General features: G+C 50.0%; 13 protein-coding genes and 1 pseudogene across 14 annotated transcripts, besides 1 other annotated feature; 9 read left to right on the top strand and 5 right to left on the bottom strand.

Annotated features, from left to right (window-relative positions):
- Window positions 1-216: 216 nt before the first annotated feature.
- On the top strand, window positions 217-2,231 carry NCS54_01414300 (PepX-C domain-containing protein; the record flags this gene model as incomplete). Its single annotated transcript, XM_053159305.1, has 5 exons — window positions 217-505; window positions 566-731; window positions 778-1,233; window positions 1,285-1,438; window positions 1,497-2,231. The coding sequence occupies 5 exons, from the start codon at window positions 217-219 to the stop codon at window positions 2,229-2,231; spliced, it is 1,800 nt and encodes a 599-aa protein (XP_053015280.1).
- A 684-nt stretch (window positions 2,232-2,915) lies between these two features.
- Window positions 2,916-4,503, top strand: NCS54_01414400 (Hypothetical protein; the record flags this gene model as incomplete). Its single annotated transcript, XM_053159306.1, has 12 exons — window positions 2,916-2,987; window positions 3,034-3,069; window positions 3,131-3,224; window positions 3,275-3,297; window positions 3,354-3,372; window positions 3,429-3,557; window positions 3,604-3,626; window positions 3,676-3,713; window positions 3,764-3,901; window positions 3,951-4,213; window positions 4,264-4,420; window positions 4,473-4,503. The coding sequence occupies 12 exons, from the start codon at window positions 2,916-2,918 to the stop codon at window positions 4,501-4,503; spliced, it is 1,023 nt and encodes a 340-aa protein (XP_053015281.1).
- A 246-nt stretch (window positions 4,504-4,749) lies between these two features.
- Window positions 4,750-6,564, bottom strand: NCS54_01414500 (FAD-binding-3 domain-containing protein; the record flags this gene model as incomplete). The annotated part of the gene is made up of 3 exons (XM_053159307.1): window positions 4,750-5,388; window positions 5,440-6,337; window positions 6,389-6,564. The coding sequence occupies 3 exons, from the start codon at window positions 6,562-6,564 to the stop codon at window positions 4,750-4,752; spliced, it is 1,713 nt and encodes a 570-aa protein (XP_053015282.1).
- A 707-nt stretch (window positions 6,565-7,271) lies between these two features.
- NCS54_01414600 (FAD-binding-3 domain-containing protein) lies at window positions 7,272-8,795 on the bottom strand (the record flags this gene model as incomplete). The annotated part of the gene is made up of 6 exons (XM_053159308.1): window positions 7,272-7,576; window positions 7,626-8,076; window positions 8,130-8,210; window positions 8,279-8,431; window positions 8,488-8,658; window positions 8,709-8,795. 6 exons carry the CDS (start codon window positions 8,793-8,795, stop codon window positions 7,272-7,274), a joined length of 1,248 nt encoding a protein of 415 aa, XP_053015283.1.
- Window positions 8,796-9,153: 358 nt separating this feature from the next.
- Window positions 9,154-9,812, top strand: NCS54_01414700 (SnoaL-like domain-containing protein; the record flags this gene model as incomplete). Its single annotated transcript, XM_053159309.1, has 3 exons — window positions 9,154-9,406; window positions 9,462-9,720; window positions 9,776-9,812. The coding sequence occupies exons 1-3, from the start codon at window positions 9,301-9,303 to the stop codon at window positions 9,810-9,812; spliced, it is 402 nt and encodes a 133-aa protein (XP_053015284.1). The 5' UTR covers window positions 9,154-9,300.
- A 458-nt stretch (window positions 9,813-10,270) lies between these two features.
- On the bottom strand, window positions 10,271-10,822 carry NCS54_01414800 (Cupin-2 domain-containing protein; the record flags this gene model as incomplete). The annotated part of the gene is made up of 2 exons (XM_053159310.1): window positions 10,271-10,405; window positions 10,457-10,822. 2 exons carry the CDS (start codon window positions 10,820-10,822, stop codon window positions 10,271-10,273), a joined length of 501 nt encoding a protein of 166 aa, XP_053015285.1.
- A 579-nt stretch (window positions 10,823-11,401) lies between these two features.
- On the bottom strand, window positions 11,402-13,141 carry NCS54_01414900 (Hypothetical protein; the record flags this gene model as incomplete). The annotated part of the gene is made up of 5 exons (XM_053159311.1): window positions 11,402-11,712; window positions 11,771-11,892; window positions 11,954-12,070; window positions 12,127-12,937; window positions 12,991-13,141. The coding sequence occupies 5 exons, from the start codon at window positions 13,139-13,141 to the stop codon at window positions 11,402-11,404; spliced, it is 1,512 nt and encodes a 503-aa protein (XP_053015286.1).
- A 326-nt stretch (window positions 13,142-13,467) lies between these two features.
- On the top strand, window positions 13,468-14,434 carry NCS54_01415000 (LigB domain-containing protein; the record flags this gene model as incomplete). Its single annotated transcript, XM_053159312.1, has 3 exons — window positions 13,468-13,492; window positions 13,546-13,676; window positions 13,724-14,434. 3 exons carry the CDS (start codon window positions 13,468-13,470, stop codon window positions 14,432-14,434), a joined length of 867 nt encoding a protein of 288 aa, XP_053015287.1.
- Window positions 14,435-14,833: 399 nt separating this feature from the next.
- On the bottom strand, window positions 14,834-15,358 carry NCS54_01415100 (annotated as a pseudogene). Its single transcript has 2 exons — window positions 14,963-15,358; window positions 14,834-14,911 (listed from the first exon to the last, which is right to left on the bottom strand).
- Window positions 14,834-15,358: a sequence feature.
- Window positions 15,359-15,685: 327 nt separating this feature from the next.
- Window positions 15,686-17,667, top strand: NCS54_01415200 (PepX-C domain-containing protein; the record flags this gene model as incomplete). The annotated part of the gene is made up of 5 exons (XM_053159313.1): window positions 15,686-15,866; window positions 15,922-16,335; window positions 16,385-16,620; window positions 16,673-17,067; window positions 17,121-17,667. 5 exons carry the CDS (start codon window positions 15,686-15,688, stop codon window positions 17,665-17,667), a joined length of 1,773 nt encoding a protein of 590 aa, XP_053015288.1.
- A 423-nt stretch (window positions 17,668-18,090) lies between these two features.
- On the top strand, window positions 18,091-19,850 carry NCS54_01415300 (Hypothetical protein; the record flags this gene model as incomplete). Its single annotated transcript, XM_053159314.1, has 2 exons — window positions 18,091-18,410; window positions 18,467-19,850. The coding sequence occupies 2 exons, from the start codon at window positions 18,091-18,093 to the stop codon at window positions 19,848-19,850; spliced, it is 1,704 nt and encodes a 567-aa protein (XP_053015289.1).
- A 226-nt stretch (window positions 19,851-20,076) lies between these two features.
- NCS54_01415400 (Hypothetical protein) lies at window positions 20,077-22,115 on the top strand (the record flags this gene model as incomplete). Its single annotated transcript, XM_053159315.1, has 7 exons — window positions 20,077-20,093; window positions 20,151-20,169; window positions 20,427-20,661; window positions 20,720-21,093; window positions 21,144-21,763; window positions 21,820-21,896; window positions 21,946-22,115. 7 exons carry the CDS (start codon window positions 20,077-20,079, stop codon window positions 22,113-22,115), a joined length of 1,512 nt encoding a protein of 503 aa, XP_053015290.1.
- Window positions 22,116-22,761: 646 nt separating this feature from the next.
- Window positions 22,762-23,223, top strand: NCS54_01415500 (Stress-response A/B barrel domain-containing protein; the record flags this gene model as incomplete). The annotated part of the gene is made up of 3 exons (XM_053159316.1): window positions 22,762-22,827; window positions 22,887-22,997; window positions 23,071-23,223. 3 exons carry the CDS (start codon window positions 22,762-22,764, stop codon window positions 23,221-23,223), a joined length of 330 nt encoding a protein of 109 aa, XP_053015291.1.
- A 573-nt stretch (window positions 23,224-23,796) lies between these two features.
- NCS54_01415600 (Hypothetical protein) lies at window positions 23,797-25,431 on the top strand (the record flags this gene model as incomplete). The annotated part of the gene is made up of 4 exons (XM_053159317.1): window positions 23,797-24,105; window positions 24,154-24,394; window positions 24,446-24,564; window positions 24,625-25,431. The coding sequence occupies 4 exons, from the start codon at window positions 23,797-23,799 to the stop codon at window positions 25,429-25,431; spliced, it is 1,476 nt and encodes a 491-aa protein (XP_053015292.1).
- Between the last annotated feature and the right edge of the window lie 302 nt (window positions 25,432-25,733).

The following is a 25,733-nucleotide window of genomic DNA, read 5'->3' on the forward strand; positions in this document are numbered from 1 at the left end:
TTCCACCCACCCAAAGTTGGAGTCGCCGAAAGCCGGCCCCACGCGGAATGAGGAAAAGATCTATCAAGTAGGTTGAATACAGTCACGGAAGTAACGGAGTTAACACATCGCAATAGTAGCTCTTAAAGACTCAAGTCGCAGGTTGACAACTCCAATATCACAATAGGTCTCATGCCATCTTGACCACATCAGCACTATTACAACCTAGACTCAAAGATGTCTCTTCGTATTGCCAACCTCGACGTGACGGTCGCACCGGTCATCACTCCAGGGACCAAGGAGAGCGGGCCCTATGACCCTCTCAACCCTTCAACCAGGGAGTTGCCCAAGGGTCACCAGCGAACTCCCGAGAACAAGGCCTTTGAGACGGATACCATCTTTGAAAAGGATATTACGCTGCCTATGCGCGATGGTGTCAAGCTGTATGCAGATGTCTTTCGCCCGAAAGGTGTTGACAAGGTTCCTGCAATCATCATCTGGAGTCCTTATGGAAAGACTGGAAATGGTAAGCAGCCTCTCTAGCTATACTTTACATTGAGTCATCAATGACTAACTAGTATCATAGGACCTCATGGTCTCGATATGATCCCTGGCCGCTTTGGTGTTCCAAAGAGCGAAGTCAGCGGCTACGAGAAGTTTGAAGGTCTTGATCCCGCTGTCTGGCCTGCCAGAGGCTATGCTATTGTTAATGTTGACCTTCGAGGCTCGTGGGACTCTGAGGGAACTACTGCGTAAATCTTTCCGCCTAATTGTAGGGATCAGACTAACTGGATATAGCTGGCTTGGTGAACAGGATGGCAAGGATGGCCACGATGCTATCGAGTATGTCGCCAAGCTCCCCTGGTGCACTGGCAAGGTAGCCCTTGCTGGAAACAGCTGGCTCGCCATGGTTCAATGGTACATCGCCTCGCAACAGCCTCCCTCTCTGGCTGCCATTGCCCCCTGGGAGGGTGCCGCAGACTTTTACCGCGATACCCTCTGCCGGGGTGGAATTCCTTATCCTTACGACACCATGTGGAAGCTCCTCCAGGATACCATGGTTGGACGAAACGTCACAGAGGCGCCAATTCCCATGTTGGAAAAGTATCCTTTGTTTAACGAGTACTGGGAGGACAAGCGATCTAAGCTCGAGAACATCAATGTTCCTGCCTATATCCTTGCGAGCTACTCCAGCTCACTTCACACGACGGGTTCTATTCGTGCCTACAACAAGATTGCATCCAAGGATAAGTGGTAAGTTCGTCAGAACGTACGTTGAAAGAGATGATTGTCCTGACTTTGCAGGCTTCGAATCCACGCCCGACAGGAGTGGTCTGATCTTTACAACCCTGACAACGTCAACGATTTGACTAAGTTCTTCGACTACTATGTCAGAGGAGAGAAGAATGACTGGCCCAGCACACCGAAGGTCCGAGCTTCGCTGGTTGGTTTCAACCGAGTAAGTCCTACCCACATAGAGCATACTCTAGAACCGGAAAGCTAACCAACTATCAAAGCCCGCTGTCACCAACCTACCCTTCTCATCCTTCCCCGTCCCTCAGACAAAGTTTACCAAACTCTATCTCGCCCCTGACGAAAAGCTCTACCCCAACCCAGTCTCGACAGTTGGAACCGGTTCCTACGACGCTTCATTTGTCCCCAAGAACCCCATCCTTGGCGGTGAGGAGCTCTTTTTTCAGCACAAGTTCACCAAACAGACCTGGCTCCTCGGATACTCATGGGTCGTTCTCAACATTTCCAACGATAGCCACAACGATATTGATGTGTTTGTGCAACTTGGCAAGGCGGACGCTTCTGGAAATCAGCTGATCAACATGAATGTTCCTCTCACGGAACTCATCCCTCCTGTCAAGGAGGTCTCTGAGGCTGCAGACACATGTTTCCTCAAGTACTCTGGCCCTACTGGTTCTCTACGAGGAAGCCATGCTGTTAGCAAGGTGACTCCTGAGCCTGGAACATTCACCGGTGACTGGCCTGACTACACGCACACCACTAGAAAGTCCATCCCTGCTGGCACCGTCACTCGACTTGAGGTCCCGATTTGGCCCACTGGAATTATCTTTGACGAGGGTGAATACCTCACGCTCAAGGTTTCTGGTCATTACATGAGTTTCATGGAGTTTGACTTCCTATATGGGGTTTCTCATAGAAATCAGGGCCGGCACACTGTTCATTTTGGTGCGGAGTTTGACAGCCATCTCGTTGTTCCTCTGCTTGACCCCATCAACTAAGCACCTCCAGAACAGAGTGCCCATAGAATAGTAAGGATAGATTGGCATTTGGATTAAGAGATTAGTGCTGCCTTGAATTGGGTTCTACCTCCCACTCACCATTGGCTCATATGCTTATCGCAGTGATCAATGCTGATGTAGCCTCGGACATCTCGTCTATCTATCTGGAACCCGTATGTGTGGTAACTCGGCGGTTCAGTTAGGCAACTTCAACCCGGATAACCCTAGTCTGGCTGATGTACGCTCTTAAAGTAATGCCATTGTGGTGAGGAAAATGATAAAATTCTTGATCTAAGGCCAGCAAGAATTTGAATTAGGGTTTCATAAACAACCACATGATTCATAATGCCTCGGCATTATCTCATGCATGGGGCACAGTATGCAACCCTCATGCTGTTGGTCCGTACCTTGCCACCATGGGCCAATCAAACACAACTTTGAAGCTGGGAATGCAACATTTGGCGTGCCCTGCCATTCAGTGAGCAGTCGCCATTCGTCCGTCTTGCTCCCGGCTGAATCCAGGCGGCATGGTTGTGATGTGATATGATGTCCGCCCACTTCAGGCCCCATTCCTCTCCCTCATTGACTCTCCCCCCTCTTCCCCCACGAGGCTTTTTCTCTGGCTTCATATGCGCCTCTCGAGTCTTTAGGGTTACTTAACGAAGATCTAAGGTCAAATTCACCATGGCTGAACACCCTCCCACATCCGATCCGACTCCATCGGCAGAGGAAAGACCCGCAAACACCAATGTCGATGTAAGCCAAGCATTGCGGGTTATCCGATATTAATCTGACGACTTAGGTTGACTCTGACGACCACGACTCTGCATTGGACGGGGTAAGCACAACAGAGCTCATAAGGACTGTGACACGATATCTGAGCTAACGGGGGCGCCTAGATCTCCGCTTTCAGTGACACGACATCTCTTGCATCGAGTATCGTCAAGTACCGGGTCGAGAATGGCCGCACTTATCACGCCTATAAGGCTGGATGTCAGATGACTACTTCCTCAACTTCATTCAACACTAACAAAACCTCTTAGCTTACATCCTGCCGAATGACGATGTGCGAATTTCTTTGTCAAGAGGTTTGATGAGACTTTACTAACTAGCAGATTGTAGCAAGAGAACGACCGTCTAGGTAACTATAATCCACATTTTGTTCACTCTTTGATTAGGATGTCTAATAATTTCTAGATCAACAGCACCACCTCGCTCTTCTGACCCTGAACGGTCAACTCTTCATCTCACCGCTGGGCAAAGACAAGCAGATGAAACGTGTCCTGGACATCGGATGCGGCACTGGAATTTGGTCAATGGACTTTGGTAGGCCCCTTACCTCGCCACTCAAGTTAGGGTCTGACAAATCCAGCTGATGAGCACCCGGAGGTCGAGGTCTGTGGTATAATGCCCATCAATCTGGTCCATAACTCATCTGCTTCAGGTTCTTGGTGTAGACCTCAGTCCTATTCAGCCAACCTTGTGAGACATTGGGCTCAACAAATGAGATATGAGAAACTAACCGCAACTAGTGTTCCACCGAATGTCTCTTTTTTCGTCGATGATGTTGAGGAAGAGTGGACCTACACCAGTCCATTTGACTTTATCTACCTCCGTGCCATGACAGGGTCGATTCGCAATTGGCCTAAATTATTTAGTCAGGCCTATCAGTGAGTGTTCCAGAAGGGTTATCGTATATAGACAACTAAATGGATGAAGGAATCTCTCTCCTGGTGGATTCATTGAGCTCATGGACCCTATTTATCCCGTAACCAGCGACGATGAAACGGTATCAAAAGACACTGCCGTATACAAGTGGAGTAGTTTGATGAATGAGGCAGCTACAAAGATGGGAAGTGGCCTTGATTCTGGTCTACGCTACAAGGATCAGCTCATAGAAGCCGGCTTCACCAATGTCGTGGAGACGCCGTACAAATGGCCAATGAACACCTGGCCAAAGGATAAGAAGATTAAGGAGCTAGGTACTGCCTCTTGCTCTCTGAAAGCCTTAGCCCATACTAACAGAGATAAGGAGCTTGGGGGAATGTAAACCTTGTGGGAGGAGCTCAAGGGTTAAGCCTGGCTCTCTTCACCAAGGTGCTGGGATGGAGCCCGGAGGAGCTCGAAGTCTTTCTTGTCAACGTTCGAAAAGACTTGTGCGATAAGAAGCTCCATGGGTATTGGCGAGTGTAAGTGTCTGGAAATGCCCATGTGGAAGAGAGCTGTGCTGACTTGATGAAGCAATGTGGTCTACGGGCAGAAACCTGAGTGAAAGAGAAGCATGACTCTATTGGAAGTATTCATTTCCCCGACTTGAGTGTATTTCTTTTGGTTAAGTTGAATCCAAGGACGGTTCATGTGCTTCTCTTCAGTTGCGCGTATTCCACACTGGCACACAACTTATGCATAAATCACTTTATCTAAGGTACCTAAGATAATGATTTGAGGGAAAAATCAATTTTCAAACGCGTCTCAGACTATGTATATCTCTTCCAAATACAACATGAAATGTATGCAACTAGCTTCTCAAGATGGCTTCAATGGCCGCTTTCAGTTGCTCTGCATGGCCCCTGCTAGACCTCGCCCCTCTCCAAGCAATGAAGCCATCAGGTCGCACAAGGATTGCCTCACCAACCTTCAAGCGGCACTTCTCCTCCACAGCCCCTTCCAAGTCTCTGTACGGAGCGGAGGTAGCGTTCAGAGTGTGGACATCGAGCGTAATGGGGCTTTCACTGGCGGCTTGAATCCAAAGAGAATCAGGGTCGATGGTGACGAGCAAAAAGTTCCTCTTGACGAGGTCGATAGTCGAGATTGTGTTCCCAGGATTGGAAGTGTCCCGGAGAAAAACGTGTGGAAACCTGGATCCTGGGACAGCAGTTGGCTGATAGGGATCGTCGTACAGCTCCTTTGGGACTTGATGGCCCTCCTCTGGAACAAAGGCACCTTTGGGATATCTATAGCCAAGCTCAATAGCAACATCTGGGGCTTCGGGGGCAGTCGGATGTTGTACGACAACTCGGTTCTGGAACCGGCTGTATGCCTGAAGAACAGTAAACTCGTCTATGGGCTGCCTCTCAGAGTTGTATGAGTAGAGCAGAGAGTGCGAGGCCTTTCCAGTCAGGACATAGGCGAGCTTCCAGGCAAGATTGTGCGCATCCTATGCAAGACAAGTCAGTCAAGTAACGCAGAAGAAGTCGTGGATATTTACCGCAATTCCGGTGTTGCCGCCCAGGCCTCCCGTTGGCGGCATAATGTGAGCAGCATCGCCAGCAAGAAAGACTCGACCACCGTTGCTGTTAAACCGCCCGGCGGTATACGCAGCCATAGTCCAGTAGTTCATGGTTTGGAGCTCGGGAGTAATCTGATCCGGAGTGAGACCCGAGCAGTCGTAAAAGTATTGCCTTGCTTCTTCCACAGAGACAGATCCTGGTGGGAAATTGCCCTTCGTACCGACGTTGTTGACCATGAGTAGACCCTGCTTGCCTTCATTCTCCAAGCGGAAACCTCCGCCGATCTTCTCATTGGCAACGTAGATGACACCGTGAACCATCCTCTTGCCTATAAAGGGACTCAGATCGGACTTGAAGCTCACGCTCAGGCTGTTTCGCAGAACACCAGGTCCCTCCCAGGAGATGCCCTCCTTTTGTCGGGTTGGACTTCGGTTTCCATCGCAGGCAACGACGTAAGTTGCCTTGAACTTCTTGATCTTACCAGAGCTGAGTTCTTTGACGACGACAATGACTCCATCTTCCTGCTCCTCATAGAGAAGCACTTCGTGTCCATGTAGTTGGACACTGTCGTACTTGTCCGCATTGGCGCCAAGAATGGGCTCAAACATCCTTTGTGAGATCCAGACCCAGCTCGATGGCGTAATGTTCTTCACCTTCTCGGGGTCGTGCTCTTGGAGATGTTTGAGAACCTTTCCTCCGACTAGCTTCTCCACTAGAAGCATGCCAGCGTTGAGGTCAAACTCCTTTCCACTCTGCTGTAGAGTAAACTCTTCAAGGCCCAGTTGACGGAGAATCTCGCTTGTGCGAAAGTTCAAGCCAGCAGCTCGAGGATGAGTACCTGCAGCGGCATGGCGATCAAATGACATCGACTTGATACTGAAGGAATCAGTTTCACTGCCGATGAAGGGGCCTAGTCTAGGTACTTACCCATGATATCCAAGCAAAAGGCCCAGAGTCTTGCCAACCATACTCGAGCCAATGATAATGACAGGCCATTCTTCTTTCTCTAAGGGAATATCGGAGTGGTCAATCTTGGTAAACTTGTCCTTCTCCAAGTTGGAAGACGAAAACGTCTCGTCGACTTGACGCGCAGCGGCGGCCATTGTGAATGTGTTGTTTTTGTGTTTTAACGGATTGTAATACAGCTCAATTATTGGAATTTGATGACTTTATCGATGCAAATATTATACTCAGCATCAACTATGAGGTATAGGAAGCATGATGGTAGCAACCCATCAAGCAGCTTACAAACTCACAATCATTCCCCCACCCGCACTTGTCTAGGGCCACCACCTCCACAGGGTGGCCTCGCCTTGGATAATAGCCGGTGGGGTACCGATGATCCGAGAAACCGGAAGAGTAACTATCACAATTCCGATGGACTCGGGGTGCGGGGAGGATGTAGATGTTGGCTTGAGGTTTCCTCGACATGTCGAGGTGCGTCAGAACGCTGGATATCCTCCATAGGTTAATTGAAGATTTCTAGAGCCATGGTCGAGCCCAGAAATATGGAATACCCTAGCCTGAGCTTGAATGACCACCTCAGAGGTTTGTCCTACGTGCTACGCTGGATATTTCGAGTTCCACTAAGGGTTACAGGATTTAGGTAATGCTACTTTGTTCGTGAATCATGCAGTTCGGACATTTAGGAGGATGGACTGAGTTGGATGAATAATTCGTAAGATGTCAGACTTTCTACCTTGAATAAAGATTGCCAAAGAACAGGTCAATATTGACACATGCTATGCTACAATCGACACTTTGGAGCCTGGCCCACCAGCCTTTCCCCGTCCATGTCACGGCCCTGCAGTCAATTCTTGCCAGCCGCTCGCAGCGCCTCTTGAGCATCTTTGACAACATGGGAACTCCAAGTATACTCAAACATGTCGTTTGGAAGAACGGCATCAGGGACGTATGATCGTAATTCATCCATCATCTCGCCTCGCCTCTCATCGTTGATCCTCGACATGAGCATAACCGTGACGGCTCTTCCGTAGCGAACCTTGTTGTAGAGCTCCAGTCTTTGCGGGATTTGATCGACTGTCGTGTCTGCCGGGAAGAGGGCTCCGAGGGCAGCTCCGTCTTCCAAGGACTGCGCGCCTCCCTGTCCTTGGTCTGTTCTTGTCAGGGGACGTGTTACGCTATTCAAGGATATACCACTTACGAGGAAGCATGGGGTGAGCAGCATCGCCGATCAGAACAGTCTTTCCGCGGTAGAACTTCTTTGGTGGATCTCTCGTGGCCAAGCTCCAGAGCTTCAAGTCCTCAGCTAGACTGCACATCTCGACAATCTCGGGCGAGAACTCGGAATATGTCTTGAGTAAATCTTCCAACTTGCCACCCGCAAGCCACGAAGAGTCGGACTCGAGTCCAGCATTCTCTGACGGGTGCATGGCGACAATGTTGAGCAGCTTGCCATAGCGACAAGGATATACAACGAGGCGGCGATCGTAGGTGGTAAAAACGTGTTGGCAATCGAGGCCGAGCTTGGCAAAGAAGGGCCCGGTAAGAGGGTTCGAGTTGACTTTTTCGATGGGGACGAGGAATCGGAAAGTGTTTTGCATCGTGCTCTTGCGTACCGTCTTCTCTTGCGTCACGGCCGTGACGACCTTGGACTTCGGAGATGTTAGTGGTGTACAGAGCCAGAGCATCTCGAGCTAATACTTACGTGGACACCATCAGCTCCAACAAGGAGATCAGCCTTGTGCTTGGTTCCATCCTCGAGGACGATCTCTCCGGCTTCTGCATCCTTGGCGCAAGAATGTTAGAATTAGGGTCACAACAGGGGTGGAGTTGATGAAGCAAAGCGAGACTCACAGCAGACATGACACGGCTCGAGAGATGGATCTTGAGATTATCTCCATACGTCTCATGTGTAGCCAGTTTTCGTAGAGTATTGTGCAAGTCGACACGGTGGGTGAGAAGCCATTCGTCCTTGGTGTTGACTTTCTTCTGAACGATGTCTGTTGCCTGAAAGCCGTCTGTTAGCGCATGACTCTGGTAATTCTGTTTGTGTCAGCGCGTACCACTGGCACAAAAATCAGTTTGCCTGTCTTGTCGTACACTTTGATGGCATTGCAGAAGACGGCTTGTAGGTCATCAAAGTCGCAATCCCATGACTTCAACACCCTCGTGGCGTTGGGAGGGATGTGGATCGCGGCACCAATCTCGTTGAGGAACCTGGATTGTTCAAACACCTTGACCAGTCAGTTTCTATTCGCTCTCAAATTGCATTGTTTTGACCAACTTCGACATGATGGCCGGCACGAGTAAGGGCGATGGCAGCACCTAGGCCTCCCAGGCCGGCGCCGACAATGATGATTTTGAGAGGCATGTTGGATGATTTGAAAAGTCAAGATAGAAACTGCAAGGATACTTGAAGGAGGTTATTCTCGCGTGTCGATGGTGAAGGGGAGCTAACGATATATGAACATCGAGCAGGCCTCGTGACGTCTACCCGTTCCGTTCAGCATCTTTCAGTACCATGCTTCAGTCACCAACCCGTCAACCGTGGCTTGCTCTATGGAGTGGCTTGAGACGCCACAATGCTCGGTGACATGCTGCCGAGGCTCTCACTCACAAACAGCTCTTCGGCTCCACCGGGTGGTTGAGCTTCCCCCGCTTCTCCACACGGCCAATAAGCTGAAATATTTGGGGGAACGTGAGCGGGCTCGGAACTATGTCCCGAGATAGTTGGCTGTGTCTGTTGTCAGCTTTCTGTTAAATGCCTAGGCTCCTTCAACTGTCTGATTCTTCCCCGCTCGACAGGTCAATCTAGACAACTCATTGTTAGCTCAACATTTCTCTTCACTTCCGTCGACACTTTCGAACTATTCAATATGGTTACTGCCGATCACATTCGTGCCATCTTTGAGCCCATCGCTCGGGGTGATATGGCATCGTTCTGGCCTCACGTTGAGCCCGATGTGGACTGGACCGTCAAGGGTGAGTTGATCCCAACCCCGCGTCTTCTCACATCGTCTAACAACGAAAATATTAGGCGCTCACTGTAAGATCTCTGGACATTACAAATCTGTTGCGGAGTTCCAACAGGGCACGAGGCCTCTGTCCTCGACATGGGCTGGACCGTTGCACTTGGTTGTTCAAAACATTATCGTTGATGGTAACCAAGCCGCGGTTGAGCTCAAGGCTGTGGACACGACAACCAAGAGCGGAGATCCGTTCCCCAACGAGTACACTTGGGTCCTTAGTTTCAATGACAATGGCAAGATTGCTACTGTTCGAGCTTACATGGATACGTGAGTAGCCTCTTTCTCAGAAGCGGCTGGCTTGGAGACTAACCTGAACATTTAGCGACCTTGTCACACGTGTTATTGAAAAGAACTCGTAGGTGATGCATGTAGGCCATAGTATTGAGAATCTGCTTCCTTGATTCCTTGGGAGGGCTGGTAGAGGCATAGCTAGGCTACGGCATAGGTGATTGACTATAGACTTAAGAAGAACTACATAGAATCGAGTTCTTTCTTCCGACACATGTGCCTTTGTGTTCCTTGTGACCTGCGCATTTCCTCATTGGCCAAGATAGTACCAGCAGTGTGTCCACCCCTCGTAGCGTCTCAATGGTACTCAGAATCTCCAGTCTGCTGGCTCTTGTCTGACCATGAGTTATCCAAACGACGAGTTTCTACCTCGTGGACGATTGGAAGCTTGGCAGCCGCATTTCTCTATTGATACGAGCTCTCATTCTAGTTTTGGCGACATTGATACATTCTGAAAATCGCATAAATGACAGGGTAATCAATGGTTGATGAATAGATTGTGTCATCATATATCTATCTAGCTCTTTCTCTAGTGCTGAGGAAGGTATTTCTCAGGGACACCAACTTCACCCACATCAACGCCGTTGACAGTCCTTTCAGATGCCAAAAGAACAAAAATGACCCGAGCCGGCTTATTGGTCAGATTGTTCCATTGGTGCATAGTCTAATGCGCCAAGTTAGTTCACCTTCAACATCAAGAAGCGCAACCACTTACAGCTTGCTGCACTACCAAATCTCCTGCTCGGACGATGGTACGCGAACCGTCTTCCAGAACCAACTCTAGTTCTCCCTCAAACACAATACCATAGTCGAGGGACGCAGTTCTATGGTTGTGCCCCTTGGAGTTTGCTGGGAAATCCACAACTCGGATGAGAGATCCAGGGGTGTAGATGACTGGACTGGAGCTAACCGGGTCTTTGTCGACGAGTTCGGCAGGGTATTTGGAATTTTGCCAGAGAGTAACCGCGTCACTGGCGAATGCCGAGACTGGCTGGAGCTCGCTATCAGAGAGCAGTGCGGAGGTGGCACCTTTGTGGTAGGTGACCACACGTCGAAGAGGAGTTTTAGCGCCAAGACCCATGTTGTCAGATGTTTTCTATCGTTGTGTTATGTATTTGGTAGTCCCCCACTGATTCCTAAGACTATTAAATACTCTCTAGATATATATCTAGTTCATATACGGCCAAAGGAAGTGTTTCTATGGTGTGGAGTGTGATAACCGTCCCAGACCACAGCATCCGGCTTGTCCACACGGCTCCACACCGAAGGGCATTTGCTCGGCATGAACGGTCTTCATATATCACGCTCGGACTATCCATTTCAGAGCTCGGAATTGATCCTTCCTTCTGGCTATGCCTTCAAAGAGTCAGGGCCGACATGGTAAAATGCATTCTCGTCAAATATGGGGTGGAAGTTGCCGCAAAGCTTCCTAAGCCTCCTCGGTCTGTAGCGATAATTTCTGAATTAATATTCGACGACAAACCTCTCTTACGACATAGAAATTTGATTACAGGAGAGAGTAGTTGAACATCTGGAATCGGACTCTAAGACTAGATGGAACAAAATCTGTAGTCTATTTAAGATGGTTTTGTGGCTGGGTGTAAGAACCGATATTGTCACAACAATTTCAGCACAAGGTAGGAGCTATATACCCAACAAATCACACACGCTTAAAGAAATGCTGGCTTGCGCGATGAATGCCCACCGAAGTCCCCGAAATAGCGACCAGCGTCAATGCCAACCCGACAATCAGTCCGCGCTCAAAGTAGCTCAGCCTGCCTCCCTTGGGCTGCTTGATCTTGCCAAGCCGCAGGGTCTGCGACATGAAGGGCCAGAGAGCCTTAGCACGGATGGCAAGCTCCAAAACAGGCCTGAGTGGCTCTTGAATGATGGGCTTGTTCACGGAAAAGTCTCCCCTGGAAAAGAGAGATTGGCTATCAGATATCGATGAAGAGGATGGCACAACAGCAGCTAATCAAGGGACGGTTAGCAAGACTTCATGTTCATAACACATGGTGAAAATTCCTACCAAGTGACCACTGGGGAATGGTGTTGATGAAGACTTGGAGAGTCTTGCTGAAGGCTGCAACATAGAAGGATGACTTGGCCGCACCGAAGATATATGTCGCCTGAGATGGAGAGTTGTCGTTTCTGTTACTGTCGTGTAAGGACCAACTGAAATCAAGATGCAATATTCTCCTTGTAGACTTACAGCTTGCTCAGTATATCAATGCCGTGATCCAAACTCCGAGTTGGGATCAGTAAAAGGCCGTTGTGGCTCTCCGTCAACAACTCTGCCACCGGAGAGATGGTCTCGACCGTCAATGGGCTAATGACACAAAATGATTAGACAAATCGCATGAGAGATGTCGGGGCTCGACTTACTCGGAGCTGCTCAACGCAATAACAGCAGGGAGTTGACCAGAAGGCTTCATAGTTGTCCTGTTTGCGACAGAGGGAAACTTGGACTTCAAAGCCTTGCTCAAAGCCTGAGCATTGTCCTGTCCAGTAGTCAAAGTCAACGACTCATTCGCTTTTGGGCCTGTACGGCTAAGCAGTCCCTCAAGATCGACGATGAGTGTTTCGTCGACAAAGCATAGCCTTGGGACTCTCAGCGGATTGTGGCGGGAATTGTCGATGGCAGCATGGTAGAGATGAGTCGAGACAGCCTTCAAATCCTGAACGCTGCGATCGACAAACGCGACAGGGATTCCAGAAGGTGGCGTCAGAATCTTGATGAGTGGGTTCTTTTGGTACAGCTGCTTCAGAATGTTGGCCCTCTCGGACAAGTTCTGCAGAACGGCGACCCCGAAAAACCTGGTGCCGAGCTGGTGTCGCGTGTCGGCCGAGTCATCATCCGTGACGGCGATGGCTTCGATATCTAAGCTCTCTTTGATGAGCCTCTGTAGTTCGACAGTGACTGCAGGAGCAGACTTGTTGGCCAAAACGATCACGGCACTTCCGGCGGCGACAGCTGCGGCGAGTGGAGCAAGTGTGCTGGCAACAGGGGAGTAGGGAGATGGGTCAATCAGAGTCGGTCCCAACGCGACCAAGTTGTCGGTCGCGCTGGCGCCTCCCTTGACCGAGACCTCCTGGGATATGGACTTTGGGAAATCGAGGCTGTCGTAGAGGGTTTTGATGGTGTCGAGCGTCAATTGAAGCTCCTCGGCCGCACTCTTGTCGGTGGTTTGCAGATCTAGAGACTGTTCAGCAATGTCCACCACGACGATTTAATTGACAATCTCGTACCTTGTGTAAGAGCTCTAATCAAGCTAGCTGACGACTTTTTGACGTTGCTGTGCAGTGAAGCAAGCTCTTTTTGTCGCTGAAGGACATTCTCGAGCCGCCCTTCAGCCCACGCTGCGGTGACGGTGCGATACAAGTCCAATACTGAAGCCATTGTGACTCGGTATCACGCAAAAAGATGATGAATGGCGAGTCTCCATGACGAAGAAGCTATCCATATGCCTTTTGATATGTCTCTTGACGTGTGTTTTGATTAAAACACGCCCGACACTTCCGCGATGGCCAGGAAAGCTTCCTTCGGCTCGGCTCCACAGCGGGACCGAAGGGCAGCACCCAGCGTCTTCAATCTGGCATGGATTGGCTTCAAAGTTGGCGGATGCGACGGCGCTTCATGAAGAATAAAACCATTTCTTTTCCATGGGCTATGGCGAAATTTCTGCATCATCTTTACCCATTGAAGCTTGAGTGAAAGCTGTCAGAATGGGAAGTCTACCAACAACCAAAGGTGAGCTGCGACGATGCTTGCCAGGGAGGATGTAGCTAACCACCCGATCGCAGCGCCAACTCCGGTGTTTCTCTTCGCCCATGGCTCGACCATGATGCTGGGCGAAGAGTCAGAACCAGCCAAAATTTGGGAAGGGGTGGGTAATGAGTGTCTGCGCCGTGGTATCAAGAGAATTGTCATGATGGTGAGCACAGCTTGTCAATTGGACTGGTCACCCACTAACGTTCACAGGGCGCTCACTGGGATGCCCCCTACGACACAGTCGAAGTCAGCATGAACCCCAACGCACAAAAAGACCCCGTCGGCAGCGTCACAGAAGCACGATACATGCCGTACAAGATGGTGCCAGACCTCGAAGGAGGCCAACGAGTCATCGATATGCTTCAAGCAGCCGGCATCAACGCTAGAGCCAACCGCAAATTCGACTGGATCCACGACACGTTTCTCATCGTTATCCGCATGTTCCCAAACTGCGTTCCGCTACCCACAACAATTGTCTCCATGAACGCGCGATACGACCCCCATATGCATCTAAAAATTGGAGCTGCGCTACGGCCCTTGCGGTTTGAAGATACCCTCATCATCGGCAGTGGGGGTTCGGTGCATAATCTGTACCGCAATCACTGGCAGTGGATGATACGTTTCAAGGACAACTTTGCGCAACCTGTTCCCCCAGGTGACTTTGCATTGGAATTCCGACAAGCTGTTGAGGATGCTGTCACACAGAACACTGGTCCCGCGTTGCGACGAGCCGTCACCCGGCTGATGAAACACCCGCGGTACAAGGAGGCCCATGGAACTGATGATCATTTCATGGCCACCATGTTTGCTGCCGGCGCTGCGGGAACTGAGGATGACGTTGGTCCGAATACTTTTATGGGAGAGTGCTGGGAGTTGGTCAACATGTGCAATAGCCAGTATCAGCTCGGGTCATGGGCTTAGGTCAGGAGGGTGCATTCAAGTTGGGGGGGCATCGTGTAAATCCGATATAAAGTGCCATTTGATAGAGCCGAAGCGAGAACTTATGTTTCCTGTTTTACCTACCTAAGTACTTAGTCGACACTACCGTCTTGTTCCCTTTCACCTTTTTAGGCATGATATCTTGGAGAGCAACTCGCACTTTTTTTCTAGCCCTGGCGATGGGAGTGATGGTGCCATCCTGAACTTCCTCGCGTTCGTGGACTGTAAATCACAACATACAGCAGCCAAAGAGCACGCCAAAATACCCGTTGAATGATAAATTCTCCCGCAACGTTCAATCCGCATTCCACGGGGACTTGTTGAGATGTACAGTAACAAGTGCCCCTCACTCGCATACCCAGGCCCGCCATCAGCCCAAACCTACCACTCGCCTCCAACTTTAGAAAGCCCAATATTCGTAACTCTTCCAGCAGTGTTCCTCCAAAGCTGAGCCCAGTTCTATAGATCACTGTTAGTCACTGTCATCAGCTCGCCTCCATTTTCACATACCGCCATGAAGCAACATCCCCAGACCATGACCCCACCGACAACTGTGAACAAGGGTGACTGCCGTCGCTCGTCCCAGTCGAGATTCCTGTTTACTGGTCGGTACTCGGGAATGTTTCTAAAGTTTCCTGGCCACCACTCGGGATTGGAGACTGGGTACGGAACTGGAGGATGAGGAGCCAAGGTGGGATCAAAGTCGCTTGGTTGAGCTTCCCGTCGAATGTTGCCGGCGACAATCACTGTCCCAGGTTCCCCATCTCGCTGACGGTTTGCCGGTGATGAGGAATGGTGGATTTCGTAGTCTTCCAGTAATCTGCTCGTGGCCGCGTCAAGCCGAAGCTGTCTCGCCTCGCTGGCAGTCGTCGTTGTCTCAGTCGCCATGTCGCTGATGGGATGGTGGCTAGGTGAGTAAGTGAATCACAATTGAACGAAAGAAACTCGAGAGAATCGGAACAGTATTTGGTCTTTCCGTTCTTCGCGATGAGCAAAGATGGCGTGCTTGAGATATTGAAGCATCTTTGTTTACATCGTCAACGGATGCCTCGGCTGAGTGTGGTCCCGAGCCGACATTGCCCACGCAAGGGTCAAATTGGTGATACCGGCAATTCCGTGAAACATAGTAGCTACAGCATAAGTAAAGCATATTAAAACGATGAATTTGATACGAGATATCAATTCATCTTTCGATATTTACGTCATCGAAACCACTAAACTTTACTCGACAACATGGCTGAAAACAAGTTCCTCGAGATCGACAGGGACAACTTTCCCTACGTCTTTATGAAGAATGTGGACATTCCTCTCAAGACATATGAAAAGGGCACTCTTAGAGCGAATGTCTTTTTACCCAAGGATGCCGCTCCTTACGGATCAAAGACTTATCCTGTCATTGCCACCTACGGTCCCTGTAAGTGACAGTTACTGACAAGATCTGCGTGCGTGTAATCTACTGACAGGCGCAGATGGCAAGGATGTTCCATATGGATCCTTCTACAAGAAGAGCTGGGAACAGGTTAATCCTGAGATGAAATCTGCCCACTCAGCTTGGGAGACCCCTGACCCTGCCTTCTGGACGAGCAAGGGCTACATCGTCGTGAGAACCGATGAGCGAGGCGCAGGCCAAAGTCCAGGTCTTCTCGACACCATGTCTCGCGGCACCAGCGAAGCTTTCTTCGATGTTGTGGAGTGGAGCGCTGAGCAAGAATGGTCTTCTGGTAAGGTCGGACTTCTGGGAATTAGTTACTACGCTGGTACTCAGTGGCGAGTTGCTGCTCGAAAACCGAAGGGATTGGCTGCCATCATACCTTGGGAGGGCATGAGTGATTACTATCGTGACAGAGTTCGCCATGGCGGCATCCTATCTGATAGATTCATCAGTAAGTCCATCCAACCGCGTCTAACCAAGCTTGACTAACACTCTTCCAGAGTTCTGGTGGAACAACGGTGTTAGCCCAAACCAGTATGGCAAGCCTGGCCGTACAGCCCGAAAATGGGGCCAGGATACTCTGGAAGGTGACCTTGATGAGGAAACACTTCTCAAGAACCGCAGAGATCAAACGATAGATACGGCAGTTCACAAGTTCCGTGACGAGGAATACTATCGCACGCGGGACTTTGACATGGAGGCGATCGAAACCCCCCTCCTCAGTGTGGCCAACTGGGTAAGCTCTTCTTTCCATACCTGGTAGAATTGCAGCTAATACTTGTGTCAAGGGTGGAATTCTTCTGCATCTACGAGGAAACGTCCTCGGCTGGATGCGCGCCAGCTCCAAGTACAAGTTCCTCCACTTCATCGTCGGAAGACATGACCTCCCCTTCTACTATCCCGAGTCAGCTGAGCTTCAACTCTCCTTCTTCAATTCATTCCTCAAGGATAACGACGCAGATGGTTGGAAGACGGGGAAGCAGCCGAGAGTGCGTCTGTGCCTGCGCAAAGGAGAGGCTGGCGTCGATGACCCAGAGCGTGAGAGGAGCTTCCCCAGCAGAGACGAGGCAGACTGGCCCTTGCCTGGAACTGAGTATACCAAGTTCTTCTTGACGCCGGAGAATGCGCTCAGCAAGTCGCCATCAGCCAAGTCTGGATCCATCCAATATGATGCACTGAAGGGGTGAGCCTACACAGACGATTCTAAAGATCTACAGCTAATGGTCACTCTCACAGCGAACCTATCACGTTCAAGTACACCACCCAGTCCAGTTTGGAGATTACCGGCCACATCGTCGCCCACGTAACTGTGTCGGCATCGCGCAAGTCACCAGACTCTCCTCTACCATCTGACATCGACCTCTTCGTCACCCTTCGCAAGCTAAACAAGGAAGGCAACGAGGTGTTTTACACGGGCACAATGGGAGACCCCGTCCCCATCGTCAAGGGTTGGCTCCGCGTTTCTCTCCGCAAAGTGGATACAGAAAACGAGTTCCACAGGAGTTTCCTGCCTTATCGCAACTACTACGAAAGCGAGGTCCAGCCTGTAGAGGAGAACCAAAAGTACGAAGTCGATGTTGAAGTTTGGCCGACAAACGTTGTCTTGGAACCTGGAGAGACTCTTGTTCTGGAGATTGCGGGCCACGATACTCAAGGTGTGGGCAATTTCTCCCACGATCACGAGGATGACAGGAGTCCCAGAGTCTTTGATGGGCTGAATAATGTGCATGTTGGTGGAGAAGCGAGTTGGTTGACCCTCCCGGTTATCAACGGCAGTACATAGATAGGCAGTATGGAGCAGGCTCAAGCAGCAATTCATCTTCTTCCAAGAGATTCTCTTTTTATGTTAGAAGCCTCATAGAATTCTAAAACTTAGAATCTAGTTGTCTCGGGCAATATTTCACCCTCTGATGCTCTGCATAATCCTGCATACTGCACGGTCAATCCTTTCTGTGCGACACAATGCTTATCATTCTCATGTTCCTGCAGAGCCAAGCCCGCAGATAACTGATAGTGGCGCCTCGACGCCTCTTTACGCCCTGTCAACATGTCAAAATGTCCAAATGTCAAGCCCCACGTCAACCCCTCATCGTGACGTCTGAAGAGGGCACATTTAACCCCGCAAGATGTCTTGAGATCTTCCTGCTTGCAGTTCATCTCTCAGCTTTGTCAACTATCAGATTCTACTCTCAAGTGACATCTCAATATGGGCCTCGTCATCCCGACGGCAATTGGGGCCCTGGCCTTGTTGCTACTCTATCACCATGTCCTGTACCCGGCCCTTATCTCTCCCCTGCGAAAGCTGCCAGCAGCACATTGGACATGTCATTTCAGTTCCATCTGGATCCTGGCAGCCCGATTATACAGGCGAGAGAATAGGTCCCTGCACGAGGCACATATCAAACTCGGCCCCGTTGTCAGAATCGGGCCTGCGGAAGTTAGCGTCGACGGTGTCGAGGGTATGAGGGTCATATACCAAGGAGGTTTTGAGAAGGGCTTTTGGTACAGCGTCTTTTCCAATTACGGGTCAGTACTACCATCAGGGTTTCCGTTCCCAACAGATAATCTGACTTGGCTCTTAGCGTCCCCAATATGTTTTCCACCGGCTCGTCCAAACACCACTCGGCCCGGAAACGCATGGTGGCAAACGTGTATTCCAAGTCATACCTTCAGTCGTCGCAAGCGAGCAAGGCTCAGATGACTCACATTGTGTTTCAGCGGCTCCTACCGGCGCTCTCTGGACGTTCATCCAAAGACAAGTTGGCGTCTAGCAGCTCAGAGAACGTCACAACTGCAGCTCATGCAGATGTCGAAGTCTTTGGCCTTTTCCTCGCCCTTGCTATGGATGTCATCACTGCATATCTCTTTGGCTTGTCCAATGGCACAGACTTCATTCAAGACGAACAATACCGTCAGTCTTGGCAGGAGATGTACCTTGCTCGCGCCAACTACCCGTTCTGGACGCAAGAGGTACCCAATTTGACCGCTGCTTGTGCGCGCTGGCTCCCCTGGCTCAGATTGTATCCGAAATGGGTTGATGAGTCAAATGCCAAGCTCTCCCAATGGAACTTGAATCTCTGCCAAGGAGTCACCAAGAATGCAGAGAAAGATACTACGCAAGGCCGATCACAACAAGTAAAGTCCAGCACGGAACCATGTGAAGAGCCTGTTGTTTTCAATGCCCTGCAATATGGTATCGACCGCGAGTTGCGAACCAACGGAGAGAAAAGCATCCTGTACAAGACGAGCATTTGCGAGCGTGAGCTTGCTGTAGCCTCTGAACTTATGGATCACTCGCTGGCAGGTCATGAGACTACGGGGATGGTTCTCACATATGCTACATGGCATCTTTCAAGATCTCCAGATCTACAAGAACAACTTCGTTCCGAGATCATCTCCATCGGGTCGTCACTCAAGCTTCGTCGGTCATCTACAGCCGAGGTTAACAGTTCCGGAAATACAACGTCCGGCCCAAGCCTACCGGATCTAAAGGCCCTCGATGCGCTGCCACTTTTGAACGCAATCGTCATGGAAACTCTTCGTCTGCACGCACCTATTCCTGGACCCCAACCACGCGACACGCCCAAGGACGGTTGCAACATAGCAGGTTATCACATCCCCGGGGGTGTAAGAATCGCATCAATGGCTTACAGCCTTCATCGCGATCCAAAGGTTTTCCCGCAGCCCGAATCATGGAACCCGGAGCGATGGTTGCTCCAAGATGGCATGGATGCAGAAACGAGCCATCGTGAGATGCATCGGCAATTCTGGGCTTTCGGAAGTGGAGGCCGTATGTGCGTTGGCTCCAACTTTGCTCTCAATGAGATGAAGGTCATTCTTGCTGCTATTTACGCTAATTTCCGGACAACTGTTGTTAATGACGATGGAATTGAGCAGGAGGACGCCTATACGGCGAGGCCGGTTGGGGAGCAGTTGGTCTTGAGGTTTCACACATTGAAGATTTGAGTATCGAGGCCTGGCCCGTGAACTTGAACTTCATTTCCTGTGAGTACGTAGTCAGGAGAATAAACTCAATGTGTCAGAATCACCGGAGGAAGACTGGTTGCATGAGACAACTCTCGGGGACAGTCTCCCTCGAATTAAGAGGCGAGCATCATTATTGCTAGCGTACTTATGGTGCCCTTGCGCCTTTATGATCTAGGTATGATAATCAACATCCCGCATTTCAAGCATGCTCACCATAGCATTGTAAGTCTTTTGCTATCATTTCCGACCACCCTTTGTCCAAAAAACATCGATCCGCAGGATTCTCAAGGGTTATAGGGTAAGCAGCCCGGCGCCGACCCGAAGCTGTGGGGCCGCCTTTGCCGATGTGGGGACGGCTTCTGGAGAGATTCTATTAAGCCGGCAGGGAACGCTTTTCCCAAGTCGAGTGCAATTTTCGGCGTTATTACTTTTATCTTGACAGTTGATAGGATCATTTTCAAAGATAACCATTGGGAGCCAAGAGAACCTGGGAAAAACAAGTCCCAATGGCGATGCTTCAGTTCTTCCTCAGCTATAGCATTGCTATAGGCATAGCCCTGTCTGCTTTCTACGTATGTCCAAGTTTGCAGAGGCCTCGTACCTCTTCCTTCGCCCCCCTATTGCTTTGCTAAAGCTTTCAAGATTATTTGCAAGACAAAGGTTGCTCTTCTCGGGCCGTTATCTAATGTCCCGGGACCGATCGTTGCACGATGGACAAACCTGGTGCTCAAATACCACACCTTGTCAGGTCGCCGTATACAGTATTTGGACTCACTATTTTCGCGATACGGTTTGTTGATCATGGGAGGACGTATCTTGATCCACAAGACTAAATGTGTGTTATCTAGGTGCCGTGGTTCGGGTGAGTCCCAATGAGGTTGGCATCAATAGCCCCGATGCAGTCCGAATCATACAAAAAGTATCCGGTGGCTTCGACAAGTCTGCCTGGTACGACATGACTGGCCCGGGAATGCTTGGTATGAGAGACCGTGAGAAGCACTCGCGACGGCGCCGACTCCTGGCCCATCCTCTGAGCAACTCATCCCTGCCCGCCTTTGAACCGCTTATTCGGGCAAAGGTGGACTTGGCCATGGATCAGATGGAAACTGAAAACAGAAAGCTGGGGTATACAGACGTCCATAAATGGTTCAGCTTTATGGCTACGGATATTATTGGTGACCTGACCTTTGGTAGCTCTTTTAGAATGCTAGAGCAAGGAAGAGTGAGTCATTGTTCTACAGATAGCTGACTATACTAAAAAATTCTTAACAGAGAAGCCAGTACGTGGAAGATCTCCAGGCTGTCATGTCCACAGTTCACAAACGAATCGAGCTCGCGCCATTTTTCGACATGCTCTTCTTGCTTCCGCTTCCCCAGATCCGGCAGGTCACTGCCAGGTTTCAACGCATTATGAGTTACGGGAGAGATTCCATTCGACGCCTACAACTCGCCCAGCAGGCCGGAACGCTGAACACGCCGTTCTTCTTTGACAAGATCATGAATCCAAAGGACAAGGAGAACGCCTTGACCGATGTCGAGATGGAGGAAGAGGCTGCGGAGCTCATGGTCACTGGAACCGACACGACGTCAAACACCTTGACCTACCTGGTATGGTCGGTCGTCAAGGATCCAGCGATTCGGAACAGGCTCGAGGCAGAGATTGAAACACTACCTGCAAAGTACAAAGACTCTGACGTTTCCAAGCTGGCATACCTGAACGCTGTCGTTCAGGAGTCCCTGAGGATGTACGGTGCTGCTTCTGGTTCACACTCGAGAGATGTTCCACGTGGTGGTTGGGAGGTTGCAGGCTACTTGATCCCAGACATGGCGACAGTTCTTACGCAAGCATACTCGCTGCACCGCCTTCCTGGGATATTCCCCAACCCTAATCTGTAGGTTGACTCTCGTATTCTCCTCCAACAAACCGATTGGTTGACATAATCTCAAGATTCGATCCCGACCGCTGGCTGAACGCTACGCCCGAGATGCAAGGGTCTTTCATTCCTTTTGGTGGAGGGCCTCGAAGTAAGCGGACGTTTTTCAAGGTTAAGGGACCGCTTACTGATAACCACAGTTTGTGTTGGCATCCATCTTGCATACATGGAGCTCCGATTGACGACAGCCGCCTTCTTTCGGAAATTCCGAGGCGCGGCCGTGCATCCATCTCTGACAGAAGATGACATGGATCTGGAGAACTACACGTTGATTGCTCCGAAGGCGCACAAGTGCCTCATCGAGCTATAGGTTCTGACATCAGCGAATGCTAGCCCAAGATATTGGGTAGCGGGACGGATCAGATGCGGTAAGATAAGGCACATGGAAGGAGACACATTGGTAGTCAGGACAGTAAATGTGTTATTTTTCACGATCCCAAAAGATGGGAAACTGTATCCTGTTGTTCATGTTAATATAATCTCTTTGGACTGTATCCAAGATGATGAGTAGCAAGAGTACAGAGGAGATCGAGGATGGTTGCCCCTACTCGCCGTACACCATACTAGCCAGGCCCAACAACCAGACACAACTGGACCAGCCGTCGCCATTCAACCGAGAACCCATTCTGTTGCAAGCCAGCAGACCCGCAAAAGCAATGATCTACCCAGTCTCACCCCACAATCTGACCCCATGAGTTGGTCATGCTTGGCCAAGCCGCTCGGCTCCACGTCAACGGCTGTCGCGGGGAAGCTCCACCACCGCCGGGACCGTTCCGAAGACAGACAGGTTCTCAAGGCGGGTTTTTTTTCTCAGCGTTAAATGCAGCACTAGGCTCTTTTGCCTGGATGTTATTTCTACGATAAAGAAGTCATCCCCATCAAATTTTGTCGCGAATCGGGCATTCTCTTTGCAACAATTACACATCAACGAACTTCAGAGCTGCCAAGTTAACAAGATGGGCATCAATCGTGTTGTTCAGTTTCAGTTCAAGTCTGATGTCACTAATGATGCCATTGACAAGGTAAAGGGTTGCCACCGTAAGTCTCTGCGATTTTTCATGGCTTACAGAGTCGGATCTAGGTTTCCTCCAAGATCCTGGCGCTGAAAGACGGCTGCCTCCATCAAGAATCCAAGAAACCATACATCCAGTCCATCCAAGGCGGCGCAGACAACTCCCCCGAGGGACTTCAGGTACGAACGAACACTTTTCCTAGGTCTTCCTTATCGTAATCTTTTAGTTACGTAGCTGACACGGTAAGAATAGGGAGGAATCACTCATGCATTCGTCATCCAATTTGCTGGGACCGAAGACAGGGACTACTACGCGCTCAAGGACCCCGTCCACCTCGCTGTCGTGGATGAGCTGGGCCCTATGGTAGAGAAGGTTCAGATCATTGACCTCCCCAGGAACGATTAAGCAGAGATGGGCAGCGACTCATTATGGGGGATGTTTGTGGATGCCAGTAGAGCCTGGTTTGAAACACGCGACAATAGAATAGTGCCATTTAGATACACTTGTCCAAATCCCTATTTGTACTTGAGTCCGTACTATACCCTCAGTCTCACACTTCTCAACCAAACAGGTTCAACAAGAGGGGGCAACGAAGCCTCATGGGGGGGGAAATCTGGTCGAGACAGTTTGAGGTATCGCCTACTCATACGAGGTGTCACAAGAGGCCCAGACTCTCATTATTTCCCAACACCCTAAAGCCTCAATGCCGAATAGCGAGAAAAATGATCAGCAACCGGCATTTCAACCGGTTGTAGCGTCGGAATGTCGGAATGGCGCGGGGTACAGGCAAACGCATCGACACTCGGCTCCACGCCAGGGATGTGTAAGAGAGATCAAGCCCGGGACTACCTATTCGCAGGGATGACCTCGCTCGTGCGGGGAAGGTAGATCGCTCTGATCTATAGAAAAGAAACCTGTCTGACATATTGGACTTTTCGAACAAAACAGGACAGTCTAGCATTGAGGATATCCGACACCATGGCGATCATCACAGAGATCATAGGTCTCATCCGGGAACACCTCCCCATCATAGCCGCTGTTCTTGTGCTGGTGCACCTTGCCCGCAACTACTTCACCCGAGGCGTCTCTGAAGTTCCTGGACCATTCCTCGCTAGATTCTCTAACCTATGGAGGTTCATTGATGTAGCCAGAGGAAAGGCGGAGGAGACGCATCTCAAACTACACCAAAAATATGGACAATACGTACGTCTTGGGCCTAACCTGGTCAGTGTCCAGAACCTGGACGCGTTGAAGGTCATTTATGGAGTCAACAAAGGATACACAAAGGTAATGTGGCATGCCTTGGCGTCGAATCGTTGATTGACAATTTCCCAGACGAAATTCTATGAGCCGCAGCAACAGCTCTTCAATGGAAATCCCACGCAAACTCTTTTCACGACCCTGGATGAGGACTTCCATGCCAGGATCAAGCGTCCAATCTCGTCGGCTTACTCCATGAGCACATTAACTGAATTTGAGGTCTTTGTGGACAAGACTATCCACACCATGATCGGTAGACTCGATGAGTTTGCTAGAGATGGTCGCGTCTGCGATATGGCTACTTGGCTGCAGTACTGTATGAAAGACCCTTCAGTTAAAGAGACCGGAAGCTAAGATGTAGTTCTAGATGCCTTCGATGTCATTGGAGAGCTCACCTTTGGCAAACCTCTCGGCTTTTTGGAACAAGGAAAGGATATCAGCAACATCATGCTCTCGCTGGAAAGAAACCTAGATTATGCAGGCATGGTATGTGAACAAGGCCTCTTTCCGCCACATGCCTTTGCCCTCTCACTAACAGTCTTCCAGGTTGGACAGATGCCCTGGCTGGACCATCTCATCGTCAAGAATCCCATCAGACGCATGATGGGCGGGAGTGCAACTGGAGCAATTGCCAAATTTGCCCGCGAATGCCTAGATGAACGACTGGGGCGCGGTGATACAAAGTCTGAGAAACCTCTTCGACGGGATTTTCTGACTCGTTTCCTTGAGGCCAAGGTGACGCATCCGCAAGTCGTCACCGATCAACAGGTCTTTTCGTACACCCTTAGTAACGTCAATGCTGGATCTGATACAACTGCAATCTCACTTCGAGCGGTTCTTTACTACCTGTTGAAGAATCCTCCTATTCTCGAAAAAGTGTGCAAGGAGATTGAACACGCGCACAACGAAGGCAAGTTCTCTATCCCGGTGACGTGGAAGGAGAGTCAAGAGCTACCGTACCTTGACGCGGTCATCAAGGAGGCTCTTCGTCTTCATCCTGCTGTTGGACTGCTCTTGGAAAGAATCATACCTGAGGGTGGTCTCCAGCTACCAGACGGTCCTTTTCTCCCCGCCGGAGCTGTGGTCGGCATCAACCCTTGGGTCATGCACCACTCTCCCATCTTTGGCGAGGACTTGGACTCCTTTATACCTGAGAGATGGCTCCAGGGTGCAAAGGAGACAAAGCAGCAATACGACGCCCGAAAGTCTGAGATGCTTGGTGCTACTTTCACGTTTGGCGCGGGATCTCGTACTTGCATTGGCAAGAACATTAGTTTGCTGGAGATTTACAAGGCCATACCGACTCTTCTCTATCTCTTCAAGGCAAGTATTTGTTTCCAAAGTTTTCCTTAATGCTAGTTCCAGCTAACAGAATTTCTAATAGATCGAGTTGGATGAGCCTGAGAAGGAGTGGGAGACGTGTAACGCTTGGTTTGTTCGTCAGAAGCATATTAATGTTAGGTTGACCAGAGTGAGGTGATGAAGATTGTGAGAATATTGTTGAATTATTTCTATCTTCACTTTGATAGTTTTGGTCAGCCACAATTTCTTGTAGCATGAGGCTATGGGAATCCTTGTCAATCATCCATGTGGCATCCTCACTACCTATAGTACGACTCCCAAACATTCGCCACCTACATACAAGAGCTTCCCTG

This window comes from Fusarium falciforme, chromosome 12 (assembly GCF_026873545.1).
Source record: "Fusarium falciforme chromosome 12, complete sequence".
Taxonomy (NCBI): Eukaryota; Fungi; Ascomycota; class Sordariomycetes; order Hypocreales; family Nectriaceae; genus Fusarium; species Fusarium falciforme.